Source organism: Scyliorhinus canicula, chromosome 28 (assembly GCF_902713615.1).
Source record: "Scyliorhinus canicula chromosome 28, sScyCan1.1, whole genome shotgun sequence".
In the NCBI taxonomy this organism is placed as follows: domain Eukaryota; kingdom Metazoa; phylum Chordata; class Chondrichthyes; order Carcharhiniformes; family Scyliorhinidae; genus Scyliorhinus; species Scyliorhinus canicula.
Genome location: NC_052173.1, coordinates 2,924,226 through 2,944,948, shown reverse-complemented (window position 1 = coordinate 2,944,948; position 20,723 = coordinate 2,924,226). Strand labels below are relative to the sequence as shown.

General features: G+C 45.1%; 1 protein-coding gene across 2 annotated transcripts in view; it reads right to left on the bottom strand.

The window, feature by feature from the left end:
- The window catches only part of dnajc14 (DnaJ (Hsp40) homolog, subfamily C, member 14), a 40,040-nt gene that overhangs the window by 6,880 nt on the left and 12,437 nt on the right, over positions 1 to 20,723 (bottom strand). For both annotated transcript variants that reach the window (XM_038786420.1, XM_038786421.1), the window contains exons 3-5: positions 15,452 to 15,558; positions 13,291 to 13,410; positions 10,234 to 10,394 (exon numbers count right to left, since the gene is read on the bottom strand). In XM_038786420.1, the coding sequence (XP_038642348.1) occupies positions 10,234 to 10,394; positions 13,291 to 13,410; positions 15,452 to 15,558 (388 nt within the window). The remainder of the gene's footprint in view (positions 1 to 10,233; positions 10,395 to 13,290; positions 13,411 to 15,451; positions 15,559 to 20,723) is intronic.

Here is a 20,723-nt window from a genome sequence, read left to right as displayed (position 1 = left end):
AAAATGGAGTTACTGAATTCCTGTGGTTCTGCATGACTTGTCAAGAATCATAGAATCCCAGAAGGCACGGTGGTGCTGTGGTTAGCCCTGCTGTATCACAGCGCCAAGGGCCTGGGTTTGACCCCGTCCCATGTCACTGTCTGTGTGGAGTTTACACACTCTCCCAGTGTCTGTGTGGATCTCACCCCCACAGCCCAAAAGAGTACAAAGAACAATACAGCACAGGAACAGGCCCTTCGGCCCTCCAAGCCTGTACCGACCATGGTTCCTGCCTAAACTAAAACAGTCTGATGTACAGAGAGATCTGGGAGTTCAGGTCCATTGTACCCTGAAGGTGGCAATGCAGGTCAAGAAGGCATGCAGCATGCTTGCATTACCTCACACTTGTCCGGATTAAACTCCATCTGCCATTTCTCTGACCAAGACACCAACCAGTTTATATCCCGCTGTATCCTCTGACAATCCTCTTCACTATCCCCAACTCCACCAATTTTTGTGTCGTCTGTGAACTTACTAATCAGACCAGCTACATTTTCTTCCAAATCATTTATACACACCACAAACAACAAAGATCCCAGAACTGACCCCTGTGGAACGCAGCTAGTCACAGCCTACAATTCTGAAAAGCACCCTTCTACTGCTACTCTCTGCCTTCTATGACCTAGCCAGTTCTGTATCCATCTTGCCAGCTCACCTCTGATCCCGTGTGACTTCACCTTTTGTACCAGTCTACCACAAGGTACCTTGTCAAAGGCTTTACTGAAGTCCACGAATACATCTACTATCTTTCACTCATCTATCATCTTTGTCACTTCCTCGAAAAACTCAATCAAATTAGTGAGACACGACCTCCCCTTCACAAAACCATGCTGTCCATCACTAATAAGTCCATTTGTTTCCAAATGTGAATAAATCCCATCTCCAAGAATCTTTTCCAATAATTTCCCTGCCACTGAAGTAATGCTCACTGGCCTATAATTTCCTGAATTATCCCTGCTGCCTTACTTATACAATGGAACAACATTGGCTACTCTCCAGTCCTCTGAAACTTCACCGGCAGACAATGAGGATACAAAGATTACTGGCAAGGCCCCTGCAATTTCTTCCCTTGCCTCCCTCAGTATTAGATAGATAGAGATAGAGAAATACAGCACAAAACAGTCCCTTCGGCCCACGATGTTGTGCCGAACTTTTGTCCTAGGTTAATCATAGAATTTTGGACACTAAGGGCAATTTATCATGGCCAATCCACCCAACCTGCACATCTTTGGACTGTGGGAGGAAACCGGAGCACCCGGAGGAAACCCACGCACACATGGGGAGGATGTGCAGACTCCACACAGACAGTGACCCAAGTCGAAATCGAACTTGGGACCCTGGAGCTGTGAAGCAATTGTGCTATCCACAATGCTACCGTGCTGCCCTTAAGAAGAAGTTAATCTACACTCCATTATTCTACCCTAATCCATGTACCTATCCAATAGCCGCTTGAAGGTCCCTAACGTTTCCGACTCAACTACTTCCACAGGCAGTGCATTCCATGCCCCCACTACTCTCTGGGTAAAGAACCTACCTCTGCCATACCCTCTATATCTTCCACCATTACTCTCCAATCCTCTGGCACCACCCCTGTTGACAGCGAGGACGAAAAGATCATTGCCAACGGCTCTGCAATTTCATTTCTTGCTTCCCATAGAATCCTTGGATGTATCCCGTCAGGCCCGGGGGACTTGTCTATCCTCAAGTTTTTCAAAACGCCCAACACATCTTCCTTCCTAACAAGTATCTCCTCGAGCTTATCAGTCTGTTTCACACTGTCCTCTCCAACAATATGGCCCCTCTCGTTTGTAAATACTGAAGAAAAATACTTGTTCAAGACCTCTCCTATCTCTTCAGACTCAATACGCAATCTCCCGCTACTGTCCTTGATCGGACCTACCCTCGCTCTAGTCATTCTCATATTTCTCACATATATGTAAAAGGCCTTGGGGTTTTCCTTGATCCTACCCGCCAAAGATTTTTCATGCCCTCTCTTAGCTCTCCTAATCCCTTTCTTCAGTTCCCTCCTGGCTATCTTGTATCCCTCCAGCGCCCTGTCTGAACCTTGTTTCCTCAGCCTTACATAAATCTCCTTCTTCCTCTTAACAAGACATTCAACCTCTCTTGTCAACCATGGTTCCCTCACTCGACCATCTCTTCCCTGCCTGACAGGGACATACATATCAAAGACACGCAGTACCTGTTCCTTGAACAAGTTCCACATTTCACTTGTGTCCTTCCCTGACAGCCTATGTTCCCAACTTCTGCACTTCAATTCTTGTCTGACAGCATTGTATTTACCCTTCCCCCAATTGTAAACCTTGCCCTGTTGCACACACCTATCCCTCTCCATAACTAAAGTGAAAGTCACAGAATTGTGGTCACTACCTCCAAAATGCTCCCCCACTAACAAATCTATCACCTGCCCTGGTTCATTACCAAGTACTAAATCCAATATGGCCTCCCCTCTGGTCGAACAATCTACATACTGTGTTAGAAAAGCTTCCTGGACACAATGCACAAACACTACCCCATCCAAACTATTTGATCTAAAGAGTTTCCACTCAATGTTTGGGAAGTTGAAGTCACCCATGACTACTACCCTGTGACTTCTGCACCTTTCCAAAATCTGTTTCCCAATCTGTTCCTCCACATCTCTGCTGCTATTGGGGGGCCTATAGAAAACTCCCAACAAGGTGACTGCTCCTTTCTTATTTCTGACTTCAACCCATATTACCTCAGTAGGCAGATCCCTCTCTAACTGCCTTTCTGCAGCTGTTATACTATCTCTAATTAACAATGCCACCCCCCCCCACCTCTTTTACCATCCTCCCTAATCTTGTTGAAACATCTATAACCAGGGACCTCCAACAAGCACTTCTGCCCCTCTTCTATCCAAGTTTCCGTGATGGCCACCACATCGTAGTCCCAAGTACCGATCCATGCCTTAAGTTCACCCACCTTATTCCTGATGCTTCTTGCATTAAAGTATACACAATTCAACCCATCTCCTTGCCTGCAAGTACTCTCCTTTGTCAGTGTTACCTTCCCCACTGCATCACTACGTGCTTTGGCGTCCTGAATATCGGCTTCCTTAGTTGCTGGACTACAAATCCGGTTCCCATTCCCCTGCCAAATTAGTTTAAACCCTCCCGAAGAGTACTAGAAAACCTCCCCCCCCAGGATATTGGTGCCCCTCTGGTTCAGATGCAACCCGTCCTGCTTGTACAGGTCCCACCTTCCCCAGAACGCGCTCCAATTATCCAAATACCTGAATCCCTCCCTCCTACACCATTCCTGCAGCCACGTGTTCAATTGCACTCTCTCCCTATTCCTAGCCTCGCTATCACGTGGCACCGGCAACAAACCAGAGATGACAACTCTGTCCTGGCCTTTAACTTCCAGCCTAATTCCCTAAACTTGTTTATTACCTCCACACCCTTTTTCCTACCTACGTTGTTGGCACCAATGTGCACCACGACTTCTGGCTGCTCACCCTCCCCCTTCAGGATCCTGAAGACACGATCCGAGACATCCCTGGCCCTGGCACCCGGGAGGCAACATACCATTCGGGAGTCTCGCTCGCGACCACAGAATCTCCTATCTATTCCCCTAACCATTGAATCTCCTATTACTATTGCTTTTCTATGCTCCCCCTTCCCTTCTGAGCCCCAGAGCCAGACTCAGTGCCAGAGACCTGGCCGCTGGGGCCTTCTCTGGTCATCTCCCCCCCCCCCCCCCCCCCCCCCCCCCCCACAGCATCCAAAACGGTATACTTGTTTTGAAGGGGAACGGCCACGAGGGATCCCTGCACTGTCTGCCTGTTAGTTTTCTTTCCCCTGACTGTAACCCAGCTACTCTTGTCCAGTACCTTGGGTGTGGCTACCTCTCTGTAACTCTTCTCGATAACCCCCTCTGCCTCCCGGATGATCCGAAGTTCATCCAGCTCCAGTTCCTTAACACGGTCTCTGAGGAGCTGGAGCTGGGTGCACTTCCCGCAGGTATAGTCAGCGGGGACACCAGTGGTATCCCTCACCACCCACATCCTACAGGAGGAGCATGCAACTGCCCTAGCCTCCATCCCCTCTTACTTTACAGAATTAGCTGCCCTGTAGACCAACTGGACCTCTGCCCTCTGACTCTGCTTCCAGTCAGCTGTACTCTAAACTCCTGGCTCCCTTCACGCTCTTTGATAAATATAGGAAATGAAATGTAAGGAGCACCGTACTCCCTCCTCACCTAACTCCCTCAGTCACCAAACTCCCACTGTAGCACTCAAATGCACCAAGTTCAGCACTCCCTCAGTCACCAAACTCTCACTGTAGCACTCAAATGCAACAAGCTCAGCACTCCAGTGCAAACAAAGTCTGCACTATAACTAGCTCAGATTTATACTGTGAATCTAGCCTCTGAAAACTGTCCTAATCCAATTAACTAATTAACAAGCTCCAGCTGCAAGTAAGTACAAGTAGAACCTTCTTTAAAGCGGATTCAAAATTCACCTTCTTATAGACCAAACAGCACCTTTTAAGTTAATTAACTTAATAAAAGAAATACTAGACTTTAAATAAAAATGAATCCTTATACTCCCTCAGTCACCAAACTCTCACTGTAGCACTCAAATGCTATTCTGGGGACTTATCTACTTTAATGTTTTTTAAGATACCCAACACCTCTTTATTAATATCAACATGACTCACAATATCTACACACTCTACCCTATAGTCCTCATCTATCAAGTCCTTCTCTTTGGTGAATACTGAGACAAAGTATTCATTTAGTATCTCTCCCATTTCCTCTGATTCCATACATAGATTTCCTCCAATATCCTTGAATGGACCAACCCTTTCTCTGGCTACCGTCTTGCTCTTTACATATGTATAAAACGCCTTAGAATTTTCCGTAATCCTGTTTGCCAATGACATTTCATGACCCCTTTTAGCCTACCAAACACCTACCTGAAGTTCCTTCCAACTTGCTTTATATTCTTCATGCACTTCATCTGCCCTTTAGACCTTCCTTTTTGACAAGATTCATAATATCCCTCGTTATCCAGGGTTCCCTACACTTGCCACCCTTATCTTTCGCCCTCACAGGTACATGCTGGTCCTGAATTCTAATCAACTGACATTTGAAAGCCTCCCACATGCTGGATCTTCCTTCAAAAAGCCTCGCCCAGTCAACACACTCCATATCCTGCCTAATGCTGTTGTAATTTGCCTTCCCCCAGTCTAACACCTTCACCTGAGGACCACTCATGTCCTTTTCCATAAGCAGCTTAAAACCTGCAGAATTAGGATTCCCAAAATGGTTGCCTACTGAAACTTCAATCATCTGGCTGGGCTTATTTCCCAGCACCAGGTCTAATATGGCCTCTTTCCGAGTTGGGCTATTGAATGAAAAATGAAAATCGCTTATTGTCACAAGTAGGCTTCAATGAAGTTACTGTGAAAAGCCCCTAGTCGCCACATTCCGGCACCTGTCCGGGGAGGCTGGTACGGGAATATCACAGCGGTGATATTTACATATTGTTTCAAGAAACCCTCCTTTACAAATTCTGCTCCATCCATACCTCTAGCAGTAAGTGTGTCCCAGTCAATATCGGGAAAGTTAAATCACCCACCACAACAACCCTAATGTTTATGTATCTTTCCAAGATCTGTCTGCATTTCTGCTCCTCTAATCTCCCGCTGGCTGTTAGGAGGTCTGTAGCAAACCGCCAAAACTGTGATAGCACCCTTCTTATTCCTGAGCTCTACCCAGATTGCCTCGCTGCCTGAACCCTCCAAGGTGTCCTCCCTCAGCACAGCGGTGATATTCTCCTTAACCAATAATGCAACTCCCCCACCCCTTTTGCATCCCCCTCTATCCTGCCTGAAGCATCTGATTCCTGGAATGTTTAGTTGCCAATCCTGTCCCTCTTTCAACCAAATTTCTGATGTGGAGATGCCAGTGGTGGACTGGGGTGGGCACAGTAAGAAGTCTTACAACACCAGGTTAAAGTCCAGCAGATTTGTTTCGAATCACTAGCTTTCGGAGCACAGCTCCTTCCTCAGGTGAATGAAGAGATGGGCTCCAGAAACATACATATATAGACAAATTCAACGATGCAAGACGATACTTTGAATGTGAGTCTTTGCAGGTAATTAAGTCTTTATAGATCCAGACAGAGCAACTGGAGAGAGGGATAATCACAGGTTAGAGGTGTAAATTGTCTCAACCCGAAGATCAGAGGACATCCAATCGTATTAGACAATGGGACCCTGTGTGAGAACCTCTCTGGCTACATAGAGGGCATCTTGAAACCCATCGTACAAGGAGCGCCCAGCTTCTGTCACGATCGACGGACTTCTTACAGAAACTCAATGCCCATGGACCAGTTGAACCAGGATCATCCCTCGTCACAATGGACATCTTGGCACTCTACACCAGCATCCCCCATGACGACGGCATTGCTGCAACACCCTCAGTACTCAACACCTACAACTGCCCATCTCCAGACGCAATTCTGCAACTCATCCGCTTCATTCTGGATCGCCAGGCAGGAATGTTGCCTTCCAGTCGGGGAACATTTCAGCAGTCAAGGGCACTCAGCCTCGGATCTCCGGGTAAGCGGTCTCCAAGGCGGCTTTCAGGACGCGCGACAACGCAGAATCACCGAGCAGAAACTTATAGCTAAGTTCCGCACACACGAGTATGGCCTCAACTGGGACCTTGGATTCATGTCACATTACATTCATCCCCCACCATCTGGCCTGGGCTTGCAAAACCCTACCAACTGTCCTGGCTTGAGGCAATTCACACCTCTCTAACCTGTGATTATCCCTCTCTCCAGTTACTCCGTCTGGATCTGTAAAGACTTAATTACCTGCAAAGACTCACGTTCAAAGTATCGTCTTGCATCTTTGACTTTGTCTAATATATGTGTTTATGGAACCCACCTCTTCATTCACCTGAGAAAGGAGCAGTGCTCCGAAAGCTAGTAATTCGTAACAAACATGCTGGACTTTAACCTGGTGTTGTAAGACTTCTTCTGGCACCAGGTTTCTGTAATAGCAACAACATCATAAGTCCACGTAATCCAAGCTCTAAATTCATCTGTTTTACCTGAAATACTCCTCGCATTGAAACTAATGCACTTCAGCCCACTAGCCCCGCTGCGTTGACCAACCACTCCCTGCCTGCTCTTCCTATTAATCTTCTTGACCTTAGTCTGTAGCTCTCCCTCAGTTATTACTCCCGCTGACCTACTGCTCTGGTTCCCACCTTTCCTGCCATATTAGGCAGTTCAATCTGTTTCTCTGCCTTCCACTTTTCTCCTTACTAGCTTTTGTTTCTGTCCCCTCTTTACTACCCTCCAACTTCCTGCATTGGTTCCAATCCCCCAGCCACATTAGTTTAAACCCTCCCCAACAGTGCTAGCAAACAACCCTCCAAGGACATTGATTCCAGTCCTGCCCAGGTGTAGGCCCTCCGATTTGTAATGGTCCCACCTCCCCCAGAACCGGTTCCAAAGTCCCATAAATCTGAATCCCTCCCTCCTACACCATCTCTCAAGCCATGCATTCATCCTATCTATCCTGTCATTCCTACTCTGACTAGCACGTGGTAGTGGTAGCAATCCTCAGATTACTACCTTTAAGATCCTACTTCTTAGCTCGTAACTCCCCAAATTCAGCATATAGGACCTCATCCCGTTTTCTACCTATATCGTTGGTGCCTATATGCACCATGGCAGCTGGCTGTTCAGCCTTCCCCTTTAGAATGTCCTGCAGCTGCTCCGAGACGTCCAGGACCCTTGCACCCAGGAGGCAACATAAACCTTCCTGAAGTCTCGTTTGTGTCCACAGAAACCCGTCTACTCTCTTTACAATTGAATCTCTAACAGTATAGCTCTACCACTCTTTTGCCTGCACTCCTGCGCAGCAGAGCCAGCCACGGTGCCATGAACTTGGCTACTGCTACCTTCCTAGGTGGATTGGCCACAGTAAATTGCCCCTTAATTGTAATTTTGATTTTTATAAAATCATAGAATCCCCAGTGCAGAAGGAGGCCATAAGCCATTCGGCCCATCGAGTCTGCACCAACCCTCTTAAACCCTGTCCCCATAACCCCACCTAACCTTTTGGACACTAAGGGGCAATTTATCATGGCCAATCCACCTAATGTTCACATCTTTGGACTGTGGGAGGAAACCGGAGCAGCCGGAGGAAACCCACGCAGACGGGGAGAACGTGTAAACTCCACACAATCATTCAAGGTTGGTATCGAACCTGGGTCCCTGGCACTGAGGTCACAGTGCTTACCACTGTGCCACCATGCTCTTATCCAGCTATCCCCCCTCTCCCTCCCACCCTATCCCCTTTACTCCTTACATCTTCTCCTATAACCTCCAGTATCCCCTTTCCTCTTGCCCGTACCGTCTCTTCCCTACATTGTCGCTCCCCCATCACTCTTACTCTCAACCCCACTTACCACGCTTATTCCCAAATCTTCCACCTCTTATTCCTCTCTACTTTATTCCACTCTTAGTCCCAGCCCAGAGCTCCTCACTTCCCCCACTCTATTCCCTCCTTACCTTCCCCATCCTTTTATTCTTTAAAAAAAATAAATTTAGAGTACCCAATTAAATTTTTCCAATTCAGGGGCAATTTAGCGTGGCTAATCTACCTACCCTGCACATCTTTGGGTTGTGGGGGTGAAACCCACGCAAACATGGGGAGAATGTGCAAACTCCACACGGACAGTGACCCAGAGCCGGGATTGAACCTGGGACCTCGGTGCCGTGAGGCAGCAGGGCTAATCCACTGCGCCACCGTGCTGCACTCCCATCCTTTTATTTCTTGACCCTTTACCTCCTCCACTTTGCCCACTCCTCATCCACTCTCTCCCCCGCCATCCCCTCTTCCTCCATACCCCCTCCACATCCTCTCTTCACCTCGTGCACTGCTTAGCTCCCCTAATCCTTCTTCCAATACATCAATGTGGCCAATCTGTCTGAGGCTAGAATAAACAACGCTAAAAGAACAAAACAGATACTTTGGCTTGGGTCTCCATTTAGTATTCCCCAGCCAAATTGGGGGTGTGGGGGGGGGGGGGGGGGGGGGGGAAGAATGTGTCTTCACTCTGCAATCAGCTCCCCAACAACCCATGAGAAAGGACACAAGTGAATTTCAAAACAAAGATGTATTGAGGGACTTGAAACCAGGTAGATAAATGGAGATGAGGTACAGATCTGCCATGATCTAACTGAATGGCAGAATGGTTTTGAGGAGCTTATATTCCTGCGTAACAGGCTCAAGGGGCTGAATGGCCTCTGTTCTACTGACTGGCCCAGCACATGAAAAAAAACACCAAGTCACCAACTGAGAAATCAGAATGCGTCAAACGCAAACCACATCACTATGCTGACTCCCCAATCACCCTCAAAAAAAAAAAGTGGTGATTTGAGAGGCTTTTCATCCCCACGATTTTCAGACCTGGCTTCTCACATTTTTCCGTTTAAGATTATTCCCACTGCTACAGACAGGCTTTCAAAGTATTTCAGCAATATTTTGAAACATTCTGGAAAAGGATTTTATTTGGATATTCCAGAATGGCTCCAGGGCGGCTTTAGAAGAATCCCACGGGCCAGTAATGGTTTACGTCTTTCCCGAAAGTCATTATCCCTTGTTTATATATTAGATCCATCGGAATGGATCGGAAGCAAATACCATGAAAACAAGATGTGGCTGTACTTTTTGTTGAAATTGTTGAATAATGAGACAAGTTGATGAATTGTCACGATCGTAAGGAACAGTAATAAATACTTAGTGTAAAGTACATTTCTTCCCATCCTCATTCCCCTTTATCCAGTCGAGAGCAGTTTGTCGTATTGACTTTTTTTTTTTGTTGCTGCTTTATCCCAAGAAACTAGAAATCTATCTTCTGCATGAACACCCAACAATTCAACAAAAGGCCTGAGATTTTCACATAGCATTGCACAGAATAGAAACAGGCCCTTGGCTCAACTGGTGTGTGTGCGCTGAACACAAGTTCCAGGCCAGAACACAATGCTGTTCCGCTAATACTGTCACAATTGCTAAATTTACAGAGTAAATTATTTCCAAACTTACATCATACACAAGTCTCACTAAAACCTTCTTTTAATTAAACAGGAATATGCAGAGGACTTAAAATTTCCAATCTCCTTACCAGTGATATCATAGACTTTGCCATCCATCATGGCAAAGTAAGTGATTTTCAATCCCAGCATGCTCGATTCTGCCCAGAAATCCCCATCCTCCACAGGATGCCTCTTGTTACACACTGCACAGTATCGAGCTGCCTGTGGGTCACGATCCATTTCAAATCTCCTGCAAAGGAAGGTCAACCTTTACTTTTCACGACAGGTATATTAGGAATTGTACTTTCGGAAAAATCATTACACTTTCCTATCCTGGAGCATTCATTTAACATGCATAGCTCTCCTGTGGTATTCACTGATCATGGGTTTTAATGGTTGCAAGGAGGCAGAAAGCAAGATGTGAATAGAATTGGTCTGGGAGCTAAACAGGTCGGGGTTTTTGGGATGGAATTGTAAAGCAAAGCGGAGAGGAACAGGAACTTGACCAGAAGGTACAAGTAGGTGGACTGAACAGCTAATTGCATCTGGCAAAGATCATTTAAAAAAAAAGGATTAATTGATTGCAGTGTGTACTTAATAACAATGAAATAGAGGTGTTCAAATAAAGTCATAATCTATAGGGAATGTTCATGCCATACATTATCTCACAGAATTCTCTTTTTTGGTACGATTGGTGTGGCATTATAGGCACCAATCAGAAGCACTATTAATGTTAGGCAGACAGGGTGATACAAACACGCAGACAAGGAGCAGGAGTGGGCCATTCAGCCCCTAGGGTCTGCTCCGCTATTTAATAAGATCATGGTTGATCTGATAGTATTCAAATCTGTATCCCTCCTACTGCCAATAACCTATCTAGCTTTGCCTTAAAAATATTCAAAGACTGCTTTCACTGCCTTTTCAGGAAAAGAGTTCCGGAGACTCGTGACCCTGCAAGTGAAACAATTTGTTTTAAATGGGCGACCCCTTATTTTTAAACAGTGACCCATAGTTCTAGATTCTCCCACAAGAGAATCTCCCACATCCTCTCCATATCCATCCTGTCAAGAAACCCCACAACCCAAAGACGTGCAGGGGAGGTGGATTGGCCACACTAAATTGCTCCTCAATTGGAAACAATTTATTGGGTATTCTAAATTAAGAAACCCACTCAGGATTTCATATATTTCAATCATGCTGCCTCTTACTATTACGAACTCCAGTGGTCGCTCATGAATTACTCCCATCTCATTGCACAATACCAGGTCTAATTTGGCCTGCTCTCTGGTTGGCGCCAGAAACTATCCTGAAAACATTCAATTAACTCCTCATTTAGGCTACCTTTGCTCATCTGATTTTTCCAGTCTACATGCAAATTAAAATCTCCCATGATTATCGCCGTGCCTTTCTAACAAGCTCCCACTACTTCTTCCTTGACACTCCACCCTACCATGTGGTTACTATTAGGGGGCCTGTACACGGCTCCCACAAGTGACTTCTTACTTTTACTATCTCTCATCTCTACTCAAACTATTTCCACATCCTGGTTTCCTGATCTTAGGTCCTCCCTCTGCATTGTGCTAATACCATCATCAACTAACAGAGCCAACCCTCCACCTTTTCCTCACTTCCTGTCCTTCCTAAATATCATGTACCCTTCAATATTCAGGTCCGAATCTATGTCCTTTTGCAGCCATGTCTCCATAATGGCTCAAATCGCATTTATTTATTCCTATGTGCACTCTCAGTTCATCGGTTGGGTTTTGAATGCATTCAGATAGTTTTATCGTTTTTGTAACCTCGAGTCCCATCCGCTGATTTACTGTTAGATTTGCACTCTCTACAGCAGCATGGTGGGGCAGTGGTTAGCATTTCTGCCTACGGCACTGATGACCCGAGTTCGAATCCTGGCCCTGGGTCAATCTCCGTATGGAGTTTGCACGTTCTCCCCGTGTCTGCGTGAGTTCCAACCCCACAACCCAAAAGATGTGCAGGGTAGGCAGATTGGCCACACTAAATTGCCCCTTAATTGGAAAAAATAATTGGGTACTCTAAATTTTTTTAATAATTTATTTAAAAAAAAGATTTGCACTCTCTACCCCGTCCTGTCACGGTCTGCTTTTCATTTCCCATCATCTTTTTTGCCTGGTCTCTGCTCTTTGATTTACCAGATCTTCCCAAATTTGATCCCTTGCCCCCACTATTTAGTTTAAAACCCTCTCTACGTCCCTAGTAATGTGGCTTGAAAGAACACCAGCCCCGGCACAGTTCAGGTGTAGAGTATTCTGACAGCACAGATCCCTCTTTCCCCGAGCACTAATGCCATTGGCCCACAACCCACTTTTCCCACACCACAGTCATTGAACACTCTTCCATCCTCTAGTCTGATTTTTCTTATGCCAATTTGCATGTGGCTCAGGTAATAATCCAGAGATTATGACCCTGGAAGGTCTGCTTCTTAATTTGGTGCCTGGTCCTTATACTGATTATGCACAACATACTTCTTTGTATGTGGACCACGACAACTTGATCCTCCCCTCCTTCTGCAAATTCCTCTCCAGCAATGCCCAGGACCCAATGTCCCAAATCCTGGAACTGGACAGGCAACATAGCCATCTGGACTCAAGCTCCTTGCTGCAGGAGGACGGCATCAATCTTTCTGACTATACTGCCCCCTACTATCACTACATTCCTTTTTCTCCCCGCACTTGAATGACTTCCTGTATCTCGGTGCCATGGTCAGTTAGCTGATGACCAACTTCTAAAACATACAAAAATGAAAATAATCGGACAGGAAACTGACAAATCTGCTGATCGGAGTAAAAGCAGTCCAAGTATACTGCAACTGGCCACAGTGTGAGAAATAACATCAATTAGGGTTGCCATGCTTGACTAGTATTGCTGGAGACAGATGTTGGTCTCAGATGTGAGCCACTACGGTTGAATAGACTAATATTCAACATCTAGGCTCACATGATGAATGGTCAGTCGAATGGGGTATGGAAGGGCACTTGCTATCCATGGAATCTTATGCCAGCCAGAGTTTGCACCTTGATGGAAGGAAGATGGGGAAACTGGAGGAGAGATCAACAAAACAAACATCACCTAACTTTACATTTATTTAACAGATAAATGAGAGCACAAACTTGTGTTTTCCTTCACATTTACTGCACATCATAGTGTTCATGGCTTCCTTTAAGTCATCCTGGAGCTTGGTGAGAAACTCATTCATGGACCGATGTAACTCACTCTCTGCGGCCCGTTTGCTAAAAACAATAACACAAAAGCATCCAGTTATACCTGGAACTAAATCGAGGGCAGGAAGTCGATGAAACCTAAACTTGGGTTCTGCAATTCCGCAGAATATTAACAAAGACTCAATACAAACCTCTCTTTACAACGTGTTTTCGATACCCATCCCTGGGGAAAGGCAGCTTTGATAAACTGAGAAGTTACACAACAGAGAAGTTGCATTTACCCACCACCGCATCGCATTTGAAAGATGGCCCAAAGTGCTTTACAACCAACAAATTACTTTTTTTTTTGAAGTGCAGTCATAAAGCAAATGCAGCAGCCAATTTGCGCGCAGCAAGATCCAACAAACAGCAAATGAATGAACAACCAGTTGATCAGGTTTTGACAAGGTCAGTTGAGGGATCAACGTTGGCCAGGAGAAGGGGCGGAACTCCCCTTCTCTTCTTCAAATTATGCCGTGGGATCCAAACAGGAAAACAACGCTTCTGTTTGGAGATCAAGAAAATGATGGGGCCAATTGCTCCAGGTTGCTTTTGCACAGCACAAGTAGCCACAAAGTAATAGCAGGTATGGCACCTCATGAAGCCTCCCTTTGCATAGCCTTCTGTGTGAAGTACTAAAATTACTTACTCACAACCTCCCTCAATCAGAAACGCTGAACTAAATTAGACACTTGTAAAATGGAAAGAGGTTGCAAAAATAAAGAGAGAAAAGTAATGAAACAGGATGTAGTGAAGTAATGTAGAAAAGTAATGAAACAGTAATGAGGACAGCACGGTGGCGCAGTGGTTAGCACCGCTGCCTCACGGTGCAGAGGTCCCAGGTTCGATCTCAGCTCTGGGTCACTGTCCATGTGGAGTTCGCACATTCACCTCCTATTTGTGTGGGTTTCGCCCCCGCAACTCGAAGATGTGCAAGGTAGGTGGATTGGCCACGCTAAATCGCCCCTTAAATGGAAAAAATGAATTGGGTACTCTAAATTTATTGGGCAGCACGGTAGCATGGTGGTTAGCATAAATGCTTCACAGCTCCAGGGTCCCAGGTTCGGTTCCTGGCTGGGTCACTGTCTGTGCGGAGTCTGCACATCCTCCCCGTGTGTGCGTGGGTTTCCTCCGGGTGCTCCGGTTTCCTCCCACAGTCCAAAGATGTGCGGGTTAGGTGGATTGGCCCTGCTAAATTGCCCGTAGTGTCCTAAAAAGCAAGGTTAAGGGGGAGTTGTTGGGTTACGGGTATAGGGTGGATACGTGGGTTTGAGTAGGGTGATCATTGCTCGGCACAACATCGAGGGCCGAAGGGCCTGTTCTGTGCTGTACTGTTCTATGTTCTATGTTGGAGAAAAGTAGGCCTACCTGGGGCTATTTAGGTATATATTTGAATAGCCACGTAATATTTTGGGCGGGGCCCACAGTGGCTCCCCATTGGCTGCCTATGGCATTTTCTATGGCTCGCTGTGAGGAGTGGCCTTCGGCAAGATTCCGTCGGTGGGAAAGGGCCGGAAAATCCTGCCTGTTGTCTTTCATTAAGGCGAATGTTCTAGTACATTTTTGTGCCGAGCAGTGCAGGGGAATGGGCAAACCTTTCCAGCTTCAACATCAAGCGCTTCCAAATCATCTGCATGACTTCTCTGCAGAGACCGACAAGTTATGACTAATTGAGTTGTAGTTTACAGAAAGTTTTGTGACGTAGGAATAGAAACTCAGTCAAATCTGTCCAAACGCCATTCACCAGGGACTCTTGCAACCAACAGCGAGGAAACTTTAATTCCATTGGTCTGAGCTGTGCTTAAACCCAGTCCGGTGTTAAAATGGCAAAGTCCTGAATGGACCTCGAGACATTTTTAAAACACATTAAACTTGGCAACACGTTCAAGCAGATTTTCACTCCCTAAATCAATCAAAATGGTCAACTTTTTTTAAAATTACGAAAAGTAATCAGATTTGACTAGTTCAAAACATGTTGAAATATCAAATAGAAGGTAAATTTTGACCCTAAAAAGTTAAGAATCAGAGGCCACATGGATATGTCTGGATTGCAGCACTGAATTTTGCTTACATTTCATATTCCTTCCTTCTCTCAGGATTGCTCACAATATCCCACGCTGCCCGCACCACCTTAAAGGCTTCTTCTGATCGTGGGTGTTGGTTTTTGTCAGGATGAACCTGCAATCACAATGGGGGGATTACTTTAAAAGACAGTGTCTCAATCGAATGTACCTTGCTCAGCTACAACCGGTGATATTTCACTCAAATTCAGCTTGCCAGTCTTCATTAATAAAAGAAAATAGGTGAAACTAAAGTTCATCCTACAAATCTTGGGTGGAAGCAAATGACTAAAATCAGAGTTTACAAACAACAGGTTACTTGATGGGTAACTGTATTAGTACCACTTCAGGGCCTGCAACAAACCAGGAAGCTCCCAGCTTTACTCATTGGTCAGTGCTATTATTTAATTTTAGCCAATGGAATGCTACAACTCACCTCAGCACACTGTCCCTTTAGAGGGAGGTGCAGCGCGCAAGGAAAGAAGGGACGAAGAAACAAAAAGACATCAGCTGGTGTTCACTGTTCCTATTACTATTCAGTGACACTGGCTAGAGGGTTGCACGATATTAGGTCCCTCTAGAGCTGAACAATCTGCTGATGCTATCTAGGGTCAGAAATGAAGACTGTTACTCAAGAAAGTTCACCAGTTACAGAAATTATTTTACAATTATTAATGTTTTAAACTCTAAATTCCATTATTTATTAATTTGAAATAGTGAGACTCACCAAAATACTGTTATAGGTTGTCAAGTCCACCGATCTACAGCAAAGCATTGTATCACATTATATACAAACCTACTACTAAACCAGAGAAAGGACCCTGAACCAGTGAGGTGGAAATAAAGAGACACCCAGAGATGGTGAAGAGTCCTCCGATACAGAGCTGCAAAAACTCATTGCAGAAATCAGCGTACCTTCAACAGGAGGTCAGGGATGCGTCTTCTTTTAAATCATAAAAGAGTGTGCTTGATATTACCTTGTGGAATTTTGCTAGCGATGATTAATGAAGCGTAATTACTGGTCAAAGATCGTCTCATTGTACACCTCAAATGCATATTATTGCCTCGTGATGAGGCGTCTTTGTCTCGGTGCAATGCTCCTTGTAAGTTACATGCCTGGCCAAGCAGCATATGGAAAAGTGCCGCAGACTGCTCATAGGTTGTCCTGTTCAAGATACACTAAAAAACGTAAAGATACTTTCCACTCAAACAAACATGCCACACAACAGAAAAACATTTAGGAGGACATTTCTCTAGATGCATGGCTTATTGAGCATTAACTGACAAGTCTACATTAGTAGCTCCCAGCCTATATAACAGCAATTCCTAACATTCTTTAACTAGGTGCAATAGGCCTGCACTGTAGAAGCATTCCTTTTTTTCCCCATAGGTGCAAATAGCTCACAACACTTCAGGGAGACTGATGTTTTTATCGCTGTAATTGACAGATGTGAAAGGCACACTTTAGACCTTCCTTTATCCCATTTTAACCTTTGTGAAGTTAATGGTACTTGTGATTGGGGAGGGTGGTGTATAAAGGTTGGGTAGAATAAGCGTGGCTAGATCTGATCTTGGCTCAGGTGATAGAGCATCCTCACCTCAATCAGTTCCAGAGACTTGGAACGCAGCCAAAGCTGACACTTTCAAACGCAGCACTACAGGTGTCATCTGCTGGATAAGATACAAAACGAGTCCCAATCCATCTTCTCAGGTAGGTGTAAAGATCACAAAATCTTAGTGGAACAACAAGGAGATCCCTGCTGCCCTGCCCAAGATTTATCCCTCAAACCAATTTCCCAGAAAAGATCATCTTGCTGTCCATTTCCCTACATTACAACAAACACGGGGAGAACGTGCAGACTCCGCACAGACAGTGACCCAGCCAGGAATCGAACCTGGGACCCTGGAGCTGTGAAGCAATTGTGCTAATCACTATGCTACTGTGCTGCCCCCACTATGCTACTGTGCTGTCTGATTTTAAATTCCCTCTGTACCATGGCCACTGGATAACACACCACTAGAGCAGAAAGCAGGATGGTGCTACAACTGGCAAATCGGTTGTGCTGGGAGGTCATTCTGCAAGTTGCGACAAAACATGACTTGTGTAGAACATTAACCACCTTTGAGCCCCACAGTGGATCATCAATTTTAGGTAACCATATACAGCAGCAGTCACACAGTCCGTCCATAAATGTTCACTCAGTAATTTGTACAACATAAAGGGCACTGCTAAGACAAGGGAGCGAGCTGCTAGAGGCTACGCCACCGTACGTGTCAGCTACCATGCAAGATCAGTTGCCTTGATGCCAACTCAAGACTAAAACTGTGGAACAGGACCCGCTTGCTGTCAGGGCAACATTAGCAGCTTTCTAAATATCCAGACCAGTGAAACTGCACACAACACCCTACCTCACCAGTGTGTGCAATAAAAACATGATAATTGGCCACTTATAATACTTAGCAAATCCCATTTCCCCATAATCAACTGTAAATCTTTCCCTCTCTGATAACATTAGCATTGTTATAAGTCAATTTTTAAAAAGGGGTTTGCTACTACTTTTGTGCCATGCACGATAACCACATGTCCTTCCCTAGGCTTCTCCCTTTGACTATCTCTGACCAGAATTGCAGAGTACACCAATTGTCATGAATAACAGCACTGAAAGGAGCGAGAGAAGGGAAATAAAAGACCCCAAACCAAACTCTGCTCAGGTCAACCTGGTTACTACTGTTAAAAGAGTTATTTTTAAATCAGCGACACAGAACTGCAAACCAAATTCTGTAAAGAAAGGTGGCTACTCGCAGCGAGGAAAAGTAGTGAATTTGTCAAGTTAGCCCAGATATCAGCCACATTATTACAGGGTGGGAAGGACCTGTGGATTGGAGACTGCAATTTCACAGCTACAGTCTAATCTCTACATTCGGGAGGCCTGTTCGGAACCCAATCAGACTGCAGATCTCGGATATAAAAAGGAATCTCGCATTAGGTCTGGTTTTGTAGAATTTTGCAATTGAGAATTTCCCCTTGTTTTTAACCAGAGTCAGATGTTTACAGCATGGAAACAGGCCCTTCGGCCCAGCTTGTCCATGCCGCCCAGTTTCTATCACTAGGCTAGTCCCACTTGCCCACATTTGGCCCATATCCCTCGATACCCACCCTGCCCATGTAACTAACTGCTTTTTTTAAAAGACAAAATTGTACCCGCCTCTACCACTGCCTCTGGCAGCCCGTTCCAGATGTTCACCACCCTCTGTGTGAAATAATTTGCCCTCTGGTCTCTTTTGTATCTCTCCCCTCTCACCTTAAACCTATGCCCTCTAGTTCTAGACTCCTCTACCTTTGGGAAAAGATGTTGACTATCTACCTTATTGATGCTCCTCATTATTTTATAGACCTCTATACGATCATTCCCAAGTCTCCTACGCTCCTACGAAAAAAAGTCCCAGCCTACCCAGCCTGTCCTTATAACTCAGACCATCATGTCCTGGTAGCATCCTCGTAAATCTCTCTGCACTCTTTCTAGTTTAACAATATCCTTCCTGTAATAGGGTGACCAGAACTGAACACAGTATTCCATGTGTGGTCTCACCAATGTCCTGTACAACTTCAACAAGACGTCCCAACTCCTACTGAATGAAAGAGTCCAGAAGAGCATGTGTTTTGTAAAATCTCAATAATCCCTAGTACAATGCTGACAGGAAGAGGGAGACTTTTTTTTTTAAATGCCTTCTGATACAGCTACGTGACTAGCCACAGCAGCAGTAACGCTAAATTAACCGCAACAGAATAAGCAAAAGTACATCAGCAAAGCATGAAAACAGGAAAGGTGAGAACGTGAGGGGGCAGAGAAAGCTTCTCATATTATTTTGTATTTAAAATAATAAATAACTGCTGTTTCAGCTGAAACACGGAGCCAGAGTGCACTGGGAAAATAATGGCCAGTTTGATGCGCTCACTGTGCCAGATGATTTGCGCTGTTCTGCTGTTAGCTTGCTGTCAAACTCTCCGAGAGCTTCAAAAAATTGCTGCATTTGCGCTTTAAAGCAAATTGAACTTGCCGCAGAAAGTTAGGGCTGATATTTAACAGCTTAAGGATCCTTTTAATGATGAGATTTACATTCCTGCAATGTCACTCAAACAGGGAGTAACTGAAACGGTGGATTCTCATTCCTGCAGATTAAAACATTTTTAATTCAAGTTATTTTCTTATTTTCCTTTCTCTAAATCCAAACAAACATTTTTTCTCTTTCTTTCTGTATCTTATTTGAGTCGAATTCACCCAATTTCCTTCTGTAACCTTCCTCTGCGTCATTCTCAATGGTTAAGAAGATGGACTTGTTGGTCTCAATGTTTACCCATTGCCCCAGTTATCAGCTCACATTTCCAGCAATTCTTAGTGCAAAAAAAGTGAGCTGAAAGGGAGGGAGGGGGAGATGAAATCTAAAACTGGTCATGTCACAAGATGCCCTGCTCCCGCAAAGTCGAGGTCATTATGCTCCAACTCAATGCAGAAAGCATCTTGCAGTGATGTTGGACATGAACACACTACTTTTGTCAATCAAAGGCATTTCAGTATACAAAACAGTGTTCCATTGTCAGCCACAACTCAGTTGATGGCAGTCCTGCCTGAGAGTCAGGCGTTTGTGGGTTCAAGTTCCACTCCAGAAACTTGAGCATGATATCCAGGCTGACACTCCGGCGCAGCACCCAGGGAGTGTGGCACTGTCATCCTTTAGAGGAGACATTCAACAGAGAGCCTGGCTGCCCTCCCAGATGGGCGGGGAAGATCCCATAGCCACCATTTCAAAGAGCAGTAGGAGTTACCTCCGGTGTACTGCAGAATATTTAACCGATGTCATGAAAAAAAGGACAATCTGGTGTCTGCTCATTATCACATTGCTGTTTGTGGGAGCTTGCTGTGCACAAATTGGCTGCTGCACTTCTTAATTTACAAGTGACTGCACTTCAAAAGTATTTCATTGGCTGTAAAGCATTTTGGAATGTCCCGAAGTTGTGAACTGCTTTATAGAAATGCAAATCTTTCTTTGTTCATTCACAGAATGCTGGTTTAAAGTGTTTGATTGCACATTTCGTTCCCTCCAATGTTGCTGGTTGTGATTTTTGAGAGGAAATGCCTCATCACTGCCAGTGAAGTGGGCACTGCCAATCACTTTCTCTGCTGTCTACCAGACCTTGGCCACTGGTGCACAGGAGATTGAGTAACTGGTATTCAGAGTACCTTCTTGAGCACCACGGACCTTTTTGCAATAACAGAACCAAGA